Genomic DNA, 20,102 nt, shown 5'->3' on the forward strand with positions numbered 1-20,102 from the left:
ATACATACATAGTTTATGTATTATTGTAAAATATCATATATAGAAAACAAAAAACAAAATAAATACATAAAATATTAATTTAAAATAATAATAATAATAATTATAATTTAGTAATAGCCTCTAGTAATTATAAATATTAATAATATATGTATGAATATATATTTATGTATACAAGAAAAAAAAACGAAAAACAAATTGAAAAACTAATTTATTCTTTTATAAGACAAAAAAAATTGTGCCAAGTCGTGTCGTGTCGTCGAAATGTTTTCTCTTTTCTAAATGTTGAAAAGTGTTAACATTGTATATAACAAAAAAATTATAATATTGTAAGTGTAATTAAAAAATCTATTTAGAAAATAATAATCGAAATGGAATTTATAACAGAAAAAAAAACAAATACATATATATGTTTGTCTAAAATTATTCCCTATCCACCTTCTTTAAATATCATTTATATTTAATGCTAAAATGAATTTAAAAAATTACACTGTGCTATAGCAAAGAAAAATAAAATAAATGTATAATTTGTATTCTCATAAAAGTTAATTTCAATATTTTTATAATACATGCCTAGACAGTTCTTATTTTTTCCCATAAAACAGTACGGCCCAATTTCCGGAATTTGGTGGATTTTAGACACAACTTCCCGCGATTTTATCCACAACAACAAGCCTTCATACTAAAAATTTCCAATATCGATCCACATTTTAGTATAACCCCATATAAAATACCACTGAATTGTCGGAAGTTTATTAGGTTGGGGAAAAAGAAATCCATTGTTTTATATGAACTATAGGACTTTATTTAACATGCTTCGGAATGTCCGATTTGCACCGTTTTGTTGTGTAATGCCTTTCTCATAAAAGTCCTGCGCTCTATTTGCAAAAAACTCTAGTACATAGTCGATTTTCACAATTCTCCAATTTTTTTACATTAAACGGTCCACTTGTGGACAGTAGAGATCAAAATTTAAGCGTTTGGCCATATGGAACCAACTCATAATAAATAATCCCCTTCCAGTCCCACCAAATGCATATCAGAACCTTCCTAGCCGTTAGTCCTGGTTTGGCCACCGTTTAAGGTGCTTCACCGCTCTTTGACCACAGTCGTTTTCGAACAGGGTTATCGTATGTGATCCATTTCTCATCTGCAAGGGAGAAATGGGTCTATCTCATTCCGTTTGGCCAAGGCTTCGCAGATGGAAGTTCGATCCATCCTATTTTTATGTTAATTGGTGGCTTCTGGGCAATATTACAAATGCTAACATGCCGATGAACTTCGATCATTTCTCCGATTCTATCGACATTTTCGACAACCGGCCTGGATGTTTTTTCTCCAACCTATATATCAAAATTTCAATAGAGTTGGACAAAAAAAAGGTTACAAAATTTCTTACAAATTTGGTTATTAGACCCCATAAAAAATTAGTCTCATTATAAATATTTTTCATGGTCCTAGACCGATTTTCCAGCCGAAGTGACCATATTTTTGTATTACGTGCACTTCGTTGGTAAAAAAACGTCCCGCAAAAGTATAAATTTCCAGTGCCTATATTTTGACATAACCAATAAATAATTGTCCCAACTCACTTTTAGTACTTTGTAGCTGTTTTTCTGCAATTTGGTCCTCCCGATTTTTGGTGTATAAAATATCGAAATAGAGCTCTGATCAAATTTGATCAATATTGGTCCATGTTTTCTGTCAGTCCCCATATAATGGTAACCTCCATTGTATTATTGTATTTTTGGGTGTTCGTGTACAATTTTTGACCGAATGGGATCTGATTTGATTTTACAGTTTTTATGGGGTGTGAAATCTTCTATTGAAAGTTCATATATAGATACCATATAACGGCGCCGACTAGTGTCCGTAATTTTCTGCAAAGGGTTCTTGAAGAATGACACACATATATATACAGCCCCCTTATATGGGTAGCGCCCCATTGTCAGTATTTTAAAGGTCTGCCATAGTAGTGACTATAGCTTGTCTGTAATTGGAACATGATTTTTCCAGAGGATTTAAATAATTTGCATTCCAGAAATGCACTCTAGGTGGTGGAGGGTATAAAAAGTTCGCACAGACCGAACTTTTACTTGTTGTTATTTTTCTTTGCTTAGCACAGTGGATGTTTTTTTTAGGAATCGTTGCCCCATCCCTTGTTTATAAAAAAATAATGTTTTGATTATTATTTAATTTTGTTTTTCCCCCCGGAAAATTAAAAATAATAATGAAAATCAAGTGCAAACAAAATTTTCAAATGCGATACGATTATAAATAGCCGTTTAAATATAAAATTAATTTATTTAAATATAAAATATGAAAAATCATCAATGAGTATATAAATATATACATATTTACTTATAGCTGGATATAACGCATTTTCGTATAACAGTTTTCTTTTCTTATTTTTTTCTTTTTTGTGTTTTAGCATTTCTTGTAAAATATTTATATAAAATAAAAATAAAACAACAACAAATTTTTTGGCATATAAGAACATAATGATAAAAATTAATTATACTTACATATATTTAATACCATTATTATATACAACAAAAAACATAAATTATATAATAATAATAAATAATTAAAAATACATAACTATATACATATGAAAATAAAAATTTACCAAAAATAAATATAAAAGAAATCAAATTTATAAAGTTGTTTTCTTAAAACATATTATTTTTTATACTTTTATATAAATAGGTACACAAAAGAGGAACTTGCAACGTCCGCCATGAATAAGTACAGGGTTGTCAATTTCGTGGTTTCCAAAGTAAATGTAAACAAATAACATATTTGTTTATTGTTGGGCTAACAAGTAAATTACAAAAAATTGGATAGATCGGATAGATCACTAGCCTATAAAATCGTTAATATTCAACCAAATTTGATGAAAATTGGCAGTTTGCTGCTAATTAGGCCTATAAAGCAAGAGACAAAAAATTAGTCGATCGGGCCATGGTACCATAACAAGAGGTAGGTTAGTGGTACCTGCTGCTTACAATTTTTTTCTTTTGTGTGCCCCTGTAGGCATATTCTGAAACTTTTTACCAATATTCTACATTGACAAAAAATGTATTCTATAGCGTATATATTAAATCCAGAAGGACATAGACCCGAGAAGTTGATAGTATGTCCAAGAGGAGTGGTTGACCTTTAATACCAATTATATTGTCGTATATAATCGGATGTGGGAGTTACACGTAAACATTTACAGGTGTTTACGTATTCAGATATTATTTAATAAACCATTACTTGAAATGTTCCATGAGGTTCTAGTTATGGCCAAGGACAACGTCTATAATTTTCGGTGATGATCAGATAATAATTTTAGGACGAAAACTTATCTTTGTGCTTTTTCAATTCGATCTAAAGGCTACAATTGAGTTCTGTGGTAGTAGTGTAGGGTATCGTATGGTCGGCCCCGTCCGACTGTACTCCTCAGCTCACTGGTTTTTCTTATAGAGGCTATTACCACAACATGTCATCAAATCCCCATATACATTCTGAAGTTATATTATTTTTCGGACAAATTTCTAGCTTAGTTAAAATTCTGCTCGCGGTATTATCCAAAATTGTTTGTAGATGTACATTCATTCTATATCTTCTGGAATCAATTTTTTCTTAGCTCTACTAAGAAATCTATTTTCATGAATTGCATTTACAGAGTTTCTCATCATGCTGTACTGTCTAACTGATAAATCCATATCCATGTAGAGCGTCAAAGTTTTTTCCACTGAAATAACATATGTTTCCTTTGCATTCCCCGCTGTTGTTATGATGTCCGCCGAAGTAGATGCAACAAGTTCATCTATACCTCGCCATTTTGTTCTACATGAACATTCTAAATAGTTGGCTTAATAAATATAATCTTCAAATTTACCGAGTTTCAACTAAAATAAAGATCTAATTCCATAAATTTCAATATTTGCTTTACAAAAAAGATGAACTAAACACATCTTCGGACCGAAGAGTGCACCAAACAGGGTATATTCTTAATAAAATACCCTGTCTTCAATTGCTTGAGGATTCTCAGAACACCAATACGACAATTTTGTTTATAAAAATGCCCACAGATTGAGAAATGTGTTTCATCGCTGAAGACGTTTTTGCCAGATGATTCCAGTGACATATTTTTTAAACCACGAAATGGATAACCCTTTACTTTTTTAGAATTTTGTAGATTTTCTTTTTGTTTATTTTGATATTCATGGCATGCACACATGATTTTTTATTTTGAATTAAAAAAATAATAATAAACAATGGGTTCTTGTAATGCCAAATATATAAATTTTGAAACCCCTATTGAAAATAACGACAATGTTTTAGAAAACAGCGTGGGAAATGATTCCGAAACAGGTCCTCAATCCAAATATAACGATGATGAGTTAAAACACCGTTTAGTAGGTAAAATTCATATTAACATTTATTGATCTAAATCGGTAATAAATTTTCCTTTTGATGTGTGTTTCAGCTGGCATTGTTCAGGTGTATGCCACCCAACCGTTCGACACGGTTAAAGTGAAACTTCAAACTTTCCCGAACACCTACAAATGCATGTGGGAATGTTTCAAAATAACCTATGGAAAATATGGTGTCTATCGTGGTCTATATGCTGGTGTTATACCAGCAGTGGCAACAAATATCGCAGAGAATTCCTTACTCTTTGGAACATATGCGAAGTGCCAATCGCTAGTGGCAGAATATAGAGATATTGAAGATGTTCATAAACTGTCGATGCTAGAAAATGCGTATGCGGGAAGTTTATTCGCTGTAGTTTCTACTATAATTCTATGTCCTTGTGAAGTATTGAAATGCAAATTGCAGGCGATTCAAGAGGTAAGGATTTGCAAATTGAAAGATACCCAGGGATTTATTCATTTCACATAGGTGAAACGCTATATAGAAAAGGGAAGCTCCACTGGCGTGGTGACACCATATGAATTAACTAAACGGATTTATAAAAATGATGGTAAACAAAATAATTTTAAATGCTGACATTAACTCTGAATATAATCTCTAGGTATAACTGGCTTCTATCGAGGATTAGGATCGACATTTTTACGCGATATCCCAGGATTCTTTATCTACTATAGCAGCTATGAAATGGCAAAAAATTATTTAATAAGGTAAGCTACGATGTATGACGAATCGGTGACAAATTCATATTGCGAAATTTCCTAGAGAACTTGAACCCGCAGACGACACAGAGACGTGGAGAATAATGTTAGCGGCAACAATTGGTGCTGTGGTTCAAAGCATTACAACATTCCCTTTGGATGTAATGAAATCACGTATACAAATTGAAAATCTCAAGGGTAGTTTTCGTCACATTGCCTCAGATATTTTACGTAAAGATGGTTACCTTGCTTTCTATAGTGGTATATTACCAGCGATATTTCGGACGATACCATCAACGGGGGCGCTTCATTTGGTATATGAGAATTTAAGGATGAGAAAAACTATTCCACCTGCAATACAAAAAGAATCCTCCGAAAATGACAATTCCGAAAGTCGTGATATATAATCAATAAAAAGTGTACTTCAGTAAAAGTAAATAAAAATATTCTAATAAACCCATGAGTCATAGATCATAAGCTATAAGAGGAGAAATAGAGGTCATCATTCTGGAATAATTACTTTCAAATTGCTGCAACATATGTATTAATCACTACACTACTAATGAGGACAGAAGAATCGAGCTATTTTAGCTAGACTCGGACTCCAACTCCCTTTTTCGTGACCCTTGGGCCACAATCTTTATTTTGGTCTGTTTTTATACCCTTCACCGCACTGTAGTACAGGGTATTATGTCTTTGGGCATATGTTTGTAACAGGCAAAAGCCCAGTAGAAAATACTCTCTTGCGTGACAATTTCATTGACGAAACGTTGACGAAATTTATGGAATTGTCATTCATGACTAAACACATGATATGTCGTCGAAAATGTCGTTCTTCTCGAAATATGAAAACAAAACAAAAATAGTCTGAATCGAGTGTACTATGAAATATTGACAGAAACGAAGAGAAAAATGTTTCTGAAAAATATATGTATGTATAAGAAATTTAAGTCAAATTTAAATATATACGAATTAAGAATCTCGGTTAAAATAGGTAAGTTTAACGGAATAGATAATTATTTGTATCATTTCTTAAATGCTTTCTTTTACTCTTAGGATGGGGCAAATAAATGACAATTGGTGAAATATTGTAAGTAATATCTGAAAGATATTTCATATTTTAAAGCGTTTTAATGTTGTTGTTTCTCTACAGATGATGTTAAAATGGAGAAAATTATCTCGACAACTTATCATGCAATGTGTTTATTTATATTATTATAAACGTAAATGCAATGTATAATTCTTGTTATATAATATATTACATGCTATAAAAATATAAATGGAAAATGTATATGTATATTTTTATTTTAATTTTTAATGGGGTATGATTGATGACAATGGGTATTTAGTCGTCAACGACTGTGTGAACGACATAGTCGATGATAGCCGTCAACGAAAAGTAGGGAGTTTTGTCGCCGAAGTTGTCGTCAACGACAACTTCGCTTACCTTGTCGCCCAAGTTGTCTTGCATGAATACTGCGACACTTGTGTGAAAATTTCGTCAAGGATCTCACATTGTTGTCTGCAAAGTGTCTTCAAGGAATTGCCATTGTCTTGCCCGATTCGTTAATGTTGTCTGCAAGACACTTTCTACTGGGAGGAAACGAGATAGACACATGGTTCCTTTTGAGAATATGCATAGAATCACTTTCTTAGTTGATTTATGCATGTCCGTCCGTCTGTCTATATTAAATTGTAAAAAAAGAACAGGTCGCATTTATGATCCGAATTGGATGCAAATTGTCATAGGTCACCTATTTGGCCCAAGGACGAACCCTATTGAAATTCGGATAAATCGGTTCAGAATTAGATACAGCTCCCATATATATTTTCGTCCGATTTAATGTAAATGCTGCACCAAACTCCCTATCGATTTGTACGGAATTTGGCATAGTGTACTGAATTAAGTCTAGAATAGTGTGTGTTAAGTTTCGTGAAAATCGGTTCAGATTTAAATATAGCTCCCATATATATTTTCGTCCGATTTAATGTATATGTCTTTTGATTTGCACGAAATTTGGCATAGTGTACTGAATGGTGTGTGTTAAATTTCGTGAAAATCAGTTCAGATTTTCGCCCGATTTAATTTAAATGGTGTACCAAATTCCCTATACATCTTTCGATTTGCACGAAATTTGGCACAGTGTACTTCATTAGGTCTAGAATAATGTGTGTCAAGTTTCCTGAAAATCGGTTGAGATTTAGATATAGCTTCCATATATATTCGTCCGATTTAAGGTAAATGCTGCATAGTGTACCTAATTGTCTAGAATGATGTGTGTTAAGTTTCCTGAAAATCCGTTCAGATGTAGATAAATATTTTGCACTAAAGACCCAATGTTTGTCAGCTTTCCACACAATTTTGTACAATGAACTAAAGTTAATATAAATTAATCTCCGGCAAGTCTCGTTAGATGTAGCTTCTTCATAATATAACCTAGCGTGTGGAAAGTTTTTTTTTGAAATCAGATTTGGATAGAGCTCCCATATATATTTCTCCCGATTTTAATTAAATGATGCAACAAGAACTCATATCGTATGTGGCTGATATGTGACAAGTTTCGATTAAATCGGTTCAGATTTCGATAAAGCATTTATATATTTTTTCGTCCGATTTAAGATATTTATCCAAATAATCAACGAGTGTCCGATCGATATTTGCTTAAAATGTTTTACATACTTTTGTTCTATTGTAAGAAAGAACTCTATATCTGATCAAATAAACAATTTAGTAGTGGAGAGGGGGGCACCTTTGAACACTTTTTGCTTTCAAGCCTTATAAATTTTTTTATTTTATAATTTTTGGTTTCTTATAATTTTAACTAATAGGTACATATGTAACCTTTAAAATGAATATACATATGACATACTATAAGCTTTATAAATATATTTTATTACTGTTTTAATGGACGAACTCAATGGCATTTTTGAACGACATGGTTTTTTACAGTGCTTATGTTCAAATATGTATGTATTTTATTCATACATATCAGAAATGCATGAATTCATTAAAAAATATATAAAAAATGTTCAAAATTTAAAAAATTTAGATAAAAAGTTATTAAAACATAAAATGACTTAAAAACAAAAATTAATATGGTGAAAAATACAGTTCATTTCGTAATCTTATTAGCCCATTTGAAATTTTGAGAAATCAAAGACAAAAGTTAAAAACTCTTTTTTTTACTCGAGTTCAATGGGCATGTTCAAAGGTGCCCCACCCATGGCATTTTACGGAAATTTAAAATAACTTTTTTTGTAATAAATATACCTATATGAAAAAAATTACATTAGTTATGTTTGAAATGATTGTTGGAATGCAAAAAAATTGTTTGACGAAAGAAAACTATCACAGAATTCTTCCTGCGTCCTTAGAACCAAATGAATAAAAGTTTACAATGACACTGAGAAAACATGGTCACCCATGCACAATTTTTCGACAACTAAAAAATCAAGCCAAAGTGGTTTACGCATATAGAGAACAAGATTGCCATATACAAAAATGTGGTTGCGGGTCGGAAAAATAGTAAACCAAGATTTTATGGGCGCTGTTCAAAGGTGCCCCACGTTCAAAGGTGCCCCCCACTCCCCTATAGGTTGCAGAATGACATGTTCATGTTAGGATTCATCTGTTGAATATATCCAAAGTGGTGAAAAGTATCATGTAGTCGGCCCCGTCCAACTTTACTACTTTCCTTTCTGGTTTTGTAATAAAGCTGGTAAGACGTTGTCTGTCCCATCTACTTTGAATGGTGAAATGCTCTCCAATGGAAGTTGTCCCAGTATACTACAGATTTTGTACTCTGTTGTAAAGTCTTTTGGCCTCTTTACCTTTGTTCCGAATCTCCCCTGTCATCCAGGGGTTTTCGAAGGCAGATTTTCTTTCACGAAGTGGACAACTATATTCCAGTCTATGTCGTCAGTGTTTAGGCTATCATAGTTGGGCTGCCCTTACCCAGTTAGTCTTAGACATGTTTCCGAAGAATATTGGTTTCGGGGGTGGACTAATATATTAATGATTTTAATGAATTTTTAGGACGAAATAATTTATCTCCATTTTTGAGCCTTGTCTATTAAGTATGCAGAATATAGAGTTATGTCTAATACCTCCTCTCTAATACTATTGAAGGAAGCTGGTTTATTGTCTATGTTAAGGGTTTTTAGATCGTTAGTATTGATTAATAGTCAGAGTGCCTGACCTTGTTTGTTAGTATTATTTCTACCACATGAGCTAGCTTCATTAGCGTCGCACTATGTCGCGAGTTCATATAAACAGCGGCCAAAAATAGAAGGAGTTGTCATAAGTTAATGAAATTTGGTACATGTGCTTATTATTGGCCTAAAGAGCAACTGACAAAAAATTGGATAGATCGGACCAAGATTTGGTATACCTCCCATATAATGGGTCTGGAGAGTGTCACCCTTTTTGGCCTATAAAATCTTTAATATTCAACCAAATGCAATGAAAATCGGCAATTTACATTTACTTAGGCCTATAAAGAAACTGACCAAAAACTGGGAAAATCGGACCAAGTTTTGATATACCTCCCATTCAAAAGGTCTTGAAAATTTTTACTATTTTGGGCTATATAATATTTAATATTCAACCAAATTCAATGAAAATTTTCCACCACTCAAATAGAAAAATAGAGCTAAACTTTTTTTCTCTGCTCCGCTAATCTCAAAATTTGTTTTAAAAAAAATTGATGAACAAAGTACTACAAGTGTGGACACTGTATACATCATATGATATCTATATACATACAAACTACAGCGAATCCTAGTTTTTAATAAAATTGCATATTTATTCTAATTGTTTTGACCATTTTTGGCCGCGGTCGTGACACTGTGCGTCGAACGGAAGGTAGACTGATGCTAGGTAAATAAAATAGTTTGTTATTTATGTGGATTAGTTCAGAGACCTTGTTTTTTACACTCCAATGTTACTGTATTTACTCGATTTTTATATTGCCTTTAATTATTCTTGCCATCAGAGCCAGTTTTGCCGTCTCACTCCGATGGAGGTTCACCTGGCTTACTTCTGTCAAGTAAACGGTTTTTTGGGAGTCAGGTGTTTTTTCCTCGGCTCCCTTTCTTTTGTTGCTAGGTGGTTTTTCCTTCTAGTCGGTTTTTGAGTCTTTGGCCTAACCTTTTCAACCGTATTAGGATTATTTTTTATTTCAAGAAATCATTCATACCGATTTTGCTGGTACTTCGCCATCAGGTACCAAGATGGCGAAGTATTAGCTCAAAGTATTTGTAATAACATACTTTTGAAGTATACTGTAATAATGATTGGTATTTTTATCTCTTTCAGCTTGATCTTTCCAATAATTCGAATATTTTCAAAACACTTTTTTTCTCATTCATAAAAATACAGATAAAAGTATCCATATCCCAAAAAATCAAAATTCTCTTAGTTCAACGAACAATTTTGCTGATAACGCTGAGAAACGACATCAGAGACCAGTCAAACTAAAAAACGTGCTCGCTCATATGACGCAATTTTACTGATAACAAATGAAACTCGCTATACAAGAGAACCACCACAATTCAAGCAAAGAGGCACCTTTTGTTCGAGAGTGGCAATGCAAAGAGAGTGAGGCCCATTCCTTATCTTGGCATAGTAAACAGTTTGTTTATTGAGCTCTCCAGTCTTTTCAAGTTCAGTTCATTGATTAGTTGTGTGCCAAAAGTATTCTGGGGGAGTAGTGTTTGGTGTCCCCCATGTAATTGCAAACTATTCTTCAGATTTTGGATTATTCTTGTTGCTATTTGTGCCGACGAAGCCGCTGCTACTGCTGTCTGTTATTGTTGTCATTGTTATTATAAGCAAAGGAATCTGAATTAAGAAAGAAACACAATCAAAATAAAGTTTTATTTATTAATAAAAAAAGAAAATTTAGAAAAAAGGTGTCAACAATGTTGGGTATGTATGTTTACGATTCATTTCGGGAAATTGATTTTATTTTCATACTCCCCTCTATCTATTCGACAGATCAAAATGTTTCGGCTTCAGATGGCAAATTGCGACAAGGTCTTATCGATTTTACGGCCGGTTCATTGGGTAAGTGTTAGGAATATGGAATATGTGGTTGTTGTCAATGGCAAATTTTCGACGGCTTTATATCTCCGGCGTGGAATTTGTAGTTTATTTTTGTGATTGCCACTTGATTTTAGTAGATAATTTTGCTGATTCTTTATGTATTTTGAGAAATTAGTAAAGAATAGAAATTGTAAACATATTCAACAGTTTCACATGTCACATTTTGAGTAGATCGATTGCCAAGAGATATTTTAATTACACCATTTCCAAATAACAACACCGTAGATTACAAAAAAAAAAAAAAAAAACGATATAAGACAATCGATTTAATTCCTTATTACATCAGCTCAAGTGCCATAGATGAACAAATCGAAAAAAATACCATTGGAATCGGGCCTAGTGGATTTCGGTACGTGTGTGAGAATGAGTAAATGAGCTTTGAGAACATTAATAACGCTTAAGTTGGAAAACTGTTCTAGGATATTCAACCCAGTATTGGGGTCACCGTCATATTGATATTTTTTTTGCTATGCAATAAGAACCCAAAATGCCAAGTTATAACCAATTCGTTTTTTTTAACCCAACATCCCATTAAGGGGTACCGTTATAAAGGGGCTATACCAATACATGGACCGATATGTCCCATCAGAAATCTGAAATGGCTAATTACATCAACAAAATACGGAAATGTCAAAATATAAAACTATGTATATTGAAAACTGTTTGCAAAGATATTTTTCTCGCTTCAGGAACCTTTAAACATCCGTCAGAAATTCAGGGGGAGATCGTCGGTAGCATTGTCCATGCAATCTGTGCATCAATATGCGGTCTCCGAAGCCATAAACGGCAGTGGAGTATGGTGTCAGAGCGCTCGGGGAGTCCTAGTTGTGCTCGGGCCACTCACAGTTTTATGCTCTTTTGGAGGGGCTACCGTGGTGGACTTCGCACGTGATGTTAGAATTTTATCAATTATGAAGTCACTCGCAATATCATTCCAATAGTTCCTGGAAAACTTCCGGGTGAATTTGAGGTTCCTCTTAATTATAAGGAATTCTTTATCCGCAATCGAATCTCTGTACCGTCCAATAAACCGGTTGCAGTAATTAACCGCTCTCCCGTAAATCTTCTTGTCAGAGATATCTTTGGTTTTGACTCGTTTTGTGGTTCCCGGTTCTGATGATTCATCCATCTTTTCGATGGGAGACTAATGAGCAGTATCCACTTAACTACAGGCAGGGGATGTATTTTGGAAGAGGATCGCCAGGGTTTACTCATCATCTAAGAGGACTCACCTTGATTAGGAGGAATCACCAGAATAGCTTTCGTGTTAGTCACTGTCTGACTGTCAAGGATGAATTGTCCAAGATTTTATTCGGGATTCTCTCCTGACTAATGCAGAATGTGACGGTTTCGATGGGAAGCTCACCAGCCCCAGTATCCACTTCGATGGTCAACTGCCTCAGGAGTCTCGATACTTCACTACAGGCCGCGGAGATGTAGTTTGGATCCTCTTCCTCGCCAGGGTTTTACTCATCATCTGAGAGGACTCACCTTGATTAGGAGGAATCACCAGAATAGCTTTCGTGTTAGTCACTGTCTGACTGTCAAGGGTGAATTGTTCCAGATTTTATTCGGGATTCTCTCCTGACTAAGGCAAAATGTGACGGTTTACTCTATAAGGTTGAGGGGAAATCCGGATGTCTCTCCATGCTTTCATTTACGTCGTCGAAAGTAATGGGGTTTGAGGCAAAAGAATGGTCCGGTAGAATAGTGTTGACCGTCATCGTTTTTGGGGGTTGAATAAGTTCCGGCATTGTCGGGTTCGATACTGAGATCAGTCGAAAATTCGCATATATGTATATATTAAAATTCGGATCCATACAAGATTGATTTTGTAGGGATTTTAGGTCGGACATGGCATATCCTCTTACCATGGCAAAGACAACTAAGCCTGAAATACAGTCCGGACCCTGACTGCAAACCCCAAAACTGATGTTCATGTGGTCGCCTAAACCCAGCGTTATGGGAATGACCTAAGACTTTGAAAATGGATATTTGAAGGCGTCATTCTCACCTCTTCAGTCCTGAGATCATAGGCATTCTTTCATTTCCTGTCTCAGGACCCGCTGATTTTTCGCGACTGGTTATTTGATATTCACAGCTACCCAAAGAATTATATTGGGCTTCCCACAGGCTGCCCGCATTCTTCTTCCCATGGAAGAGCTGCAGGCATTCTTCCTATAGGAGAGCTGGAGGTATGCTTCTTCCTGTTTAAGAGCTGCAAATATTCTTCTTCCTAAAGAAAAGCAGCAAATATTCTTCTTCCTATAGAAGAGTTGCAGGTCTTCTTCTTCCTGTTTAAAAGTTGCACGTATTCCTCTTCCTATAGGAGAGCATACCTCTTCTTCCTGTTTAAGAGCTGGAGGTATTCTTCTTCCTGTGGAAGATCTGCAGCTATTCATCTTCCTGTTTAAGAGTTACACGTATTCCTCTTCCTATAAGGGAGCTGGAGGTACACTTCTTCCTATGGAAGAGCTGAAGGTATTCTTCTTCCTGTGGAACAGCTGCAGGTGTTGTTTTTCCTGCGGAAGAGCTGCAAGTATTCTTCTTCCTATGGAAGAGCTACATGCATTCGTCTTTCTAAGAAGAGCTGGACTTTTTTTTCTTCCTAAAGGAGAGCTAGAGGTCTCCTTATTATAGAAAAGCTGATGGACGCAAACTGTGGACGCGTCCGTTAGCATTCAGCTCTGCTCTCCGTAGGCGAACTTCTTGATATTCTTCCATTATTAAATTTCTAAGCCAAACATTGTTATTAAATTGTTCATTTCTCTTCTCCAGGTGGTGCCCTACAGGTATATGTCTCCCAACCCTTGGATACGGTAAAAGTTAAACAGCAATCATTCCCACAAATGTACAAAAATATGATCGATTGTTTTGTAAAAACATATCGTGCAGATGGTATCGTTCGTGGTTTATATGCTGGTTCTGTACCAGCTGTAATTGCAAATGTTGCTGAAAATTCGGTGCTATTTGCTGCCTATGGCGGTTGCCAGAAAGTTGTTGCCTATGGCATGAACATAGAAGAGGTGAAAGATATGCCAACAGTGGGTCATGCATTTGCTGGATTTTTGGCAGCATTCTTTTCCACCTTTACCCTGTGTCCAACGGAATTGGTTAAATGTAAACTGCAGGCATTGAGAGAGGTAAGAAAACCAAAAACAAATGTTAGAATATTTTGTTAAAATTATATTATTTCTTTTCAGATGCAACAACACAATCCCAAGGGCAGTAATAATTTGCCAATAACACCTTGGAAATTGACAAAACACATCATGGCTACGGAAGGTAATGTTATAGAATTGTTTTATTCTGCTAACATTTAAAAACAGATTTAAGATTATCAATTGTTTACAGAGTGTTTTTGTAGTATCAGATGACTGAAGAATCACACAAACAAAAAATTCTTTTAGATTAGATATGGCGCCGAGAATTATAGGAGAAGTGCACTAATGATTTGGAAGGTGTGTCTAACCCTGTTAGCAAGCAAGTTGACTGATTAGCATGCCACTGATATACAAGTGTTGTGATGTTGAAACAGGGAGTTTAAACCGAATTAGGAATAATGTAGAGAAAAGGAAATATATTGGTCCAACTTTTATTATTTTCTGGGAAAATAGTTTAAATCTTAGCTATTTAACAAATAAAATGTCCTAAACAGACGAATATGCTTTAAACGTTATAAATATTGGTTTGATATGACAGAGTGTAGTGTTTTCAATACTCCAAGATAGTAATTCTACCCAAATTATAGGGGAGGGGATCCTCCAGTAATATAAAACCGTCTTCCTCTGACTGGCGGGATGATGCCGATAATTATCAGTTTATTATAGGGGAATTTTATTGCACTCACTCATACACATTAAGAAATTTAAATAAATATAATTTTCTATTGCAGGCATACCCGGCTTCTTCCGAGGCCTAACATCAACATTTATGCGTGAAATGCCTGGCTATTTCTTCTTCTTTGGAGGTTATGAAGGAACCAGAGAACTTCTTAGGAAGTAAGTTCAATAAATTACTTTTAATAGCATTTAAATTAAACCACATCATTATTTATTTGTTTTTTATTTCCCCACAGACCAAATCAAACCAAAGAAGAAATTGGCGCCCTGAAAACAATGTTTGCCGGTGCCGTGGGTGGTGTTACCCTATGGACTAGCATCTTCCCAGCTGATGTTATTAAATCACGCATCCAAGTCAACAATTTGAAACGTTCTATGACTTCGGTGGGTTTGGAAATTATACGTAAAGAAGGATTTTTAGCTTTATACAATGGTCTGCTGCCGTCGGTGTTGCGAACAATACCAGCCACTGCCACTCTATTCCTTGTCTATGAATATACCAAAAAGACTTTAAATGAAATATTGTGACCTTAAAGAATGCATTTATTTTGTTTTGTTTCTTTTTTTAAATTAATTGCATTTGTTGTTGTAAATGTTTTATACAGGTACTATAAGTTAAGAAGGAATAATAAATGGTTTTTTTAGTAATGAAATTGATAAAATATTGATAAGACTTAATTCACTATTAGTGTTTCTATTGGTATAATGAATTGATAAATGATTTGCCATCTTACGCCCGATTTTCTCGAAACTTAACACACATCATTCTAGAATCAATTCAGTGAACTATGCCAAATCGAAAGATATATAGGGACTTTGGTACACCATGTACATTCAATCTGTTGATGGCCGCACAGCCATCAAGCCGTACGTGGGTACCACACCGATGGACACCGATGACGACCTCATCGAGTTGGACCTGTAGTCATCGGCGTCCTCCCATCTCATAAAGGGGAACATAATCGATTTCCGCCCATCACTAATCACTCTTGAAAAAGTAGTGCAACAAAAAGATCGTCCTGATCCTTATTTTTGTAAAACCCCCAACTACCCAAATCCAATCAATAAATCTGTCGCCTGACAGCATTTTCAATAATCAAAACAGTGAACCGTTTTCTCCTTTTTTATTTATTTGTGCGTACCATCACGTGAGTATAAAACGTATACTTGTGGTGTTGTCCGTATATTTCGTATGTGTTGTAGTTGTTGCTTTTGCCGGCAACTCATAATCCTAAGGCTCTAAATTCGTCTGAATTTAGACTTCACAACAGATCCTACGTCCTTGTGGGAATCTGTACATGGTCCTTCGAGCCTTTTAAAACGAATTAGCGGCCTAGATTTGCCATTAAATACCAATTTGTTCAAAAAATCTTCAAAAACCAAATTTTTCAACAAAATCCTTTTATTCCACATCAGTGTTGACATCTCCCTGCCGTCTGCTTATATTTCAGCCACAAACACGGCAAAGCCCAACACTGACAATAAGTGAATAAAACAAAAACAATTCTTCATTTGTTTTGCAACGAAAATTTATTTATTATCAAATAAATCAATCACAAATATTTGAATAACAATAAAACACCAATTAAAACACTTCACTATTGTTAAATTTGTATTTAATTTTCATTATTTACAATAGTCACAGACAGACATATTGTTTTGTTTTGTTGCAATAGTGACACACGTTTAAAGAGTAACCGATACCGAGTACTCTTGTTCACATCAATACGATAGTCCAAGTAGTGAACACGTAATATACGTAAACAACCAAAACGTAACAAACGTTACTAAACGTAACAAACGTAATTAAACGTAACGCACGTTAGTGGAAATTGCATTACATTATATTGCATTCCATTTCTATAATAAATACAAATAAAAATTAAAATAAAAATATTACCAATAAAATAAAAGTAACAATAATAAACATAATACAAATAATACCTAATAATAATATAATAAAATAATAATAAAATTGCTCTCAAAATTTAAAAAATAAATATTTGTTGAGCAAAGCCCTATTAAAGCCATATAATTTTTTAATTTTTTCTAACTTCTCTCTATTATTATAATAAAGCAGAAAGTTAACCGAAGGCAAAATAGACCCAAATAATATTACAATAAATAATAAAAATCCATAAATATATATAAAAAATAAAACATATACAAATAATAAAACTCAAATTAAATAAATAATATTACAAATTAAAGAAATGGCAAAGGTAATTTGTGCAAGGTTCCACTTCGACATGGAGAACTTAATGGGAGCATGTGCTAAAATATTAGATATGTCCGAAAACGATCTGTCAGATTCGCTGATAGAAACAAAATTAGAATCATTAGATGAAGACTGGCATAATGTACGTACTGCCTATGAAAACGTCTATCTTGCCGATGACAAGGCAATCGATGATGATTTTAAAAATGTTGCGAAATTGGAGTTTGAATCCGCACGGGATCAATACCAATTAACAAAATCGAACTTAATGGAAGTTGTGAAAAAGAGGTCTCTTCAAAAGTCCACCAGTTCAGGACGAGAAGACCAAACAAATCTCACTTTTTCATAGTTCGGCCATGTATCCCCCAACTACCACATTTGACATGTCAGAAGTGTGTATTAAAGTTCCTCCATGTGATACAAAAGATTTCCACGGAAGCTATGAAGAATGGCCCACCTTTAGGGACATGTTTATGGCCATATATGGCAATCACCCAAGACTGACACCAGCACAAAAATTATATCACCTAAAAAATAAAACTAAAGGTGAAGCTGGCAGAATCGTAGACAGATTCTCATTGTCAGATCTAAACTTTTCATTAGCATGGGACGCGCTAAAGAAACGCTACGAAAACAAGCGAGTTTTGGTAGACAACCAATTGCGGATTTTATTCGAAATAGCGCCCGCAAAAAACGAAAATAACGCAGACATAAAAAGGATCCAATTAACAATCAGTGATTGTCTCGCAATTCTGAAAGCACACGACATCAGTGTGGGCGAGTGGGATCCAATTTTAATATACCTTTGTTCGACAAAACTTCCGATAGAAACGTTGACGTTATGGGAACAGTCACTTGAGTCACATGCGGACTTACCAAAGTGGTCTCAAATGGAAGAATTTTTGATCAACAGACAACAAGTGTTAGAACGAATTAGTCGTATAAAAACACAGAACGCTCCACCATCTTCACGATATAACTTCGGAGCTCAACATAATACGAACACAAATTCAAATAGATGTATTCTATGTGCAAAAAATCATATTCTTCGGAACTGTCCCAGATTCAATAATATGTCAGCTAGTCAGCGAATCGAATTTGCAAAAGAAAAACGTTTATGCAACAATTGTCTTGCAAGTGGACACACCAGCCAAGAATGTGTCAGTATGCATAGATGTATGCAATGCAGAAAAAAACATCATACGAAACTGCATCTAATGAACAATTCGCAACAACAATCGAGCGCTAATATCGTAGCGCGTGAAAACAATTACAATCAATCCCGAACAGAAACACATTTCACTACTGACGAATCAAGCAGTGAGTTGCCATGCACATCGAGAGCAGCATCTGGTACAAACGTTCAAACACTAGCAACAATTAACCACGATGACGTTATGTTACCAACTGCTTTAGTTCAAATTATGCATTCAGGACAAAAATTCACAGTACGTGCATTGTTAGATTCAGCATCTAAAAGAACATTTATTACAAATAAAATAGTAAACCGCTTAGGCATCACCACGAAAAAGGAAGATTTCCAAATAAGTGGATTAAGTGGTACAATAGTAACAAATGCGAATAAATCTTGTTATATTACATTATGTGCCGACAAAACAACTTTCGAACTGGAAGCAGAAGTTATAGTGGTACGAAACCTAACTAGTTTACTGCCAACTAGATCTCTTCCAAACTCAAACACTAACCAAATACAAGATTTAAAACTAGCTGACCCAGGGTTTGCAGTGTCAGCTCAAATAGATATGTTGATGGGAAGTGATGTTCTTCCATCAATAATGCTGGATGGTATCAAAAAAAATGTGCTAGGCAATATGATAGCACAAAACTCAATATACGGTTGGTATATATACGGACCAATTGCATACGACAGTATGGCATTGGCTACAGTCGAAGTATCTTCGAAACGTGAAGAAGAAGACATAGGCGTATTATTACGAAAATTCTGGGAACAAGAGGAAGTCGAACGGGCTTCTATTCCCACCGTAGAAGATGAGTATTGTGAAAACTTCTACAAGAAAACAACGTGCCGTCGGCCGGACGGTAGATATGAAGTAAAATTGCCGTTTAAAAAAGAATATCCACAATCCATGTTTTTAGGATCGTCTCGATTCAAGGCTCTACGCCAATATGAAAACATGGAAAAAAGGTTAAATAAAGATAAAGCGCTTGCAAACACATATAGAGACATTTTAAACGAGTACATATCACTTGGGCATATGAAACGATGTATGCCAAGAGAAATAAAGAATGGTGAAAAGTACTGCTCGTACTACTTGCCGCATCATGCAGTTTTTCGTCCTGAAAGTATGAGCACAAAGGTTAGAGTAGTGTTTAATGGGTCATGCAAAACAAAAAGTTCATTTTCATTGAATGACGTTCTATATACAGGCCCAACGTTACAAAACGATTTAACGTCTGTAATTTTAAATTGGCGGTTATATAAATATGTTTTTAATGGTGACATTGAGAAGATGTACCGTCAAATATTTGTACACGAGTCTGATATACCGTATCAGAGAATATTGTTTAGACGAAATGAAACCGCACAAATTGAAGATTACGAAATAAACACCGTAACATTTGGTATTAACTGTGCGCCATTCCTGGCAATAAGAACGTTATTGCAGCTGGCCACAGAATGGCAAATTGAGCGGCCGCTAGCTGCAAATATACTTAAAAGAGAAATATATGTCGACGACATATTAGCAGGCGGTCATACAATCGAATCCGCAATACAAGCACAACACGAAATAAGAGAAACGTTGAAATCAGCCGGATTTCCATTAAAAAAA

At 34.6% G+C, this 20,102-nt stretch overlaps 1 protein-coding gene across 1 annotated transcript; it reads left to right on the forward strand.

Moving 5' to 3' along the window:
- The first annotated feature begins 11,026 nt into the window (after positions 1-11,026).
- LOC133338446 (mitochondrial ornithine transporter 1) lies at positions 11,027-15,606 on the forward strand. The gene is made up of 6 exons (XM_061546619.1): positions 11,027-11,052; positions 11,122-11,190; positions 14,008-14,372; positions 14,433-14,514; positions 15,125-15,230; positions 15,308-15,606. The coding sequence occupies exons 1-6, from the start codon at positions 11,046-11,048 to the stop codon at positions 15,597-15,599; spliced, it is 921 nt and encodes a 306-aa protein (XP_061402603.1). The 5' UTR covers positions 11,027-11,045; the 3' UTR covers positions 15,600-15,606.
- The last annotated feature ends 4,496 nt before the right edge of the window (positions 15,607-20,102 follow it).

Source organism: Musca vetustissima, unplaced genomic scaffold (assembly GCF_032173495.1).
Source record: "Musca vetustissima isolate MV318-11 ecotype Yass unplaced genomic scaffold, APGP_CSIRO_Mvet_v1 utg38649, whole genome shotgun sequence".
In the NCBI taxonomy this organism is placed as follows: domain Eukaryota; kingdom Metazoa; phylum Arthropoda; class Insecta; order Diptera; family Muscidae; genus Musca; species Musca vetustissima.

Coding starts and splice junctions, on each gene's coding strand:
- LOC133338446 (XM_061546619.1), top strand. Junction 11,191..14,007: donor TTTTACGGCCGGTTCATTGG/GTAAGTGTTAGG, acceptor TCTCTTCTCCAG/GTGGTGCCCTACAGGTATAT. Junction 14,515..15,124: donor ACACATCATGGCTACGGAAG/GTAATGTTATAG, acceptor TTTCTATTGCAG/GCATACCCGGCTTCTTCCGA.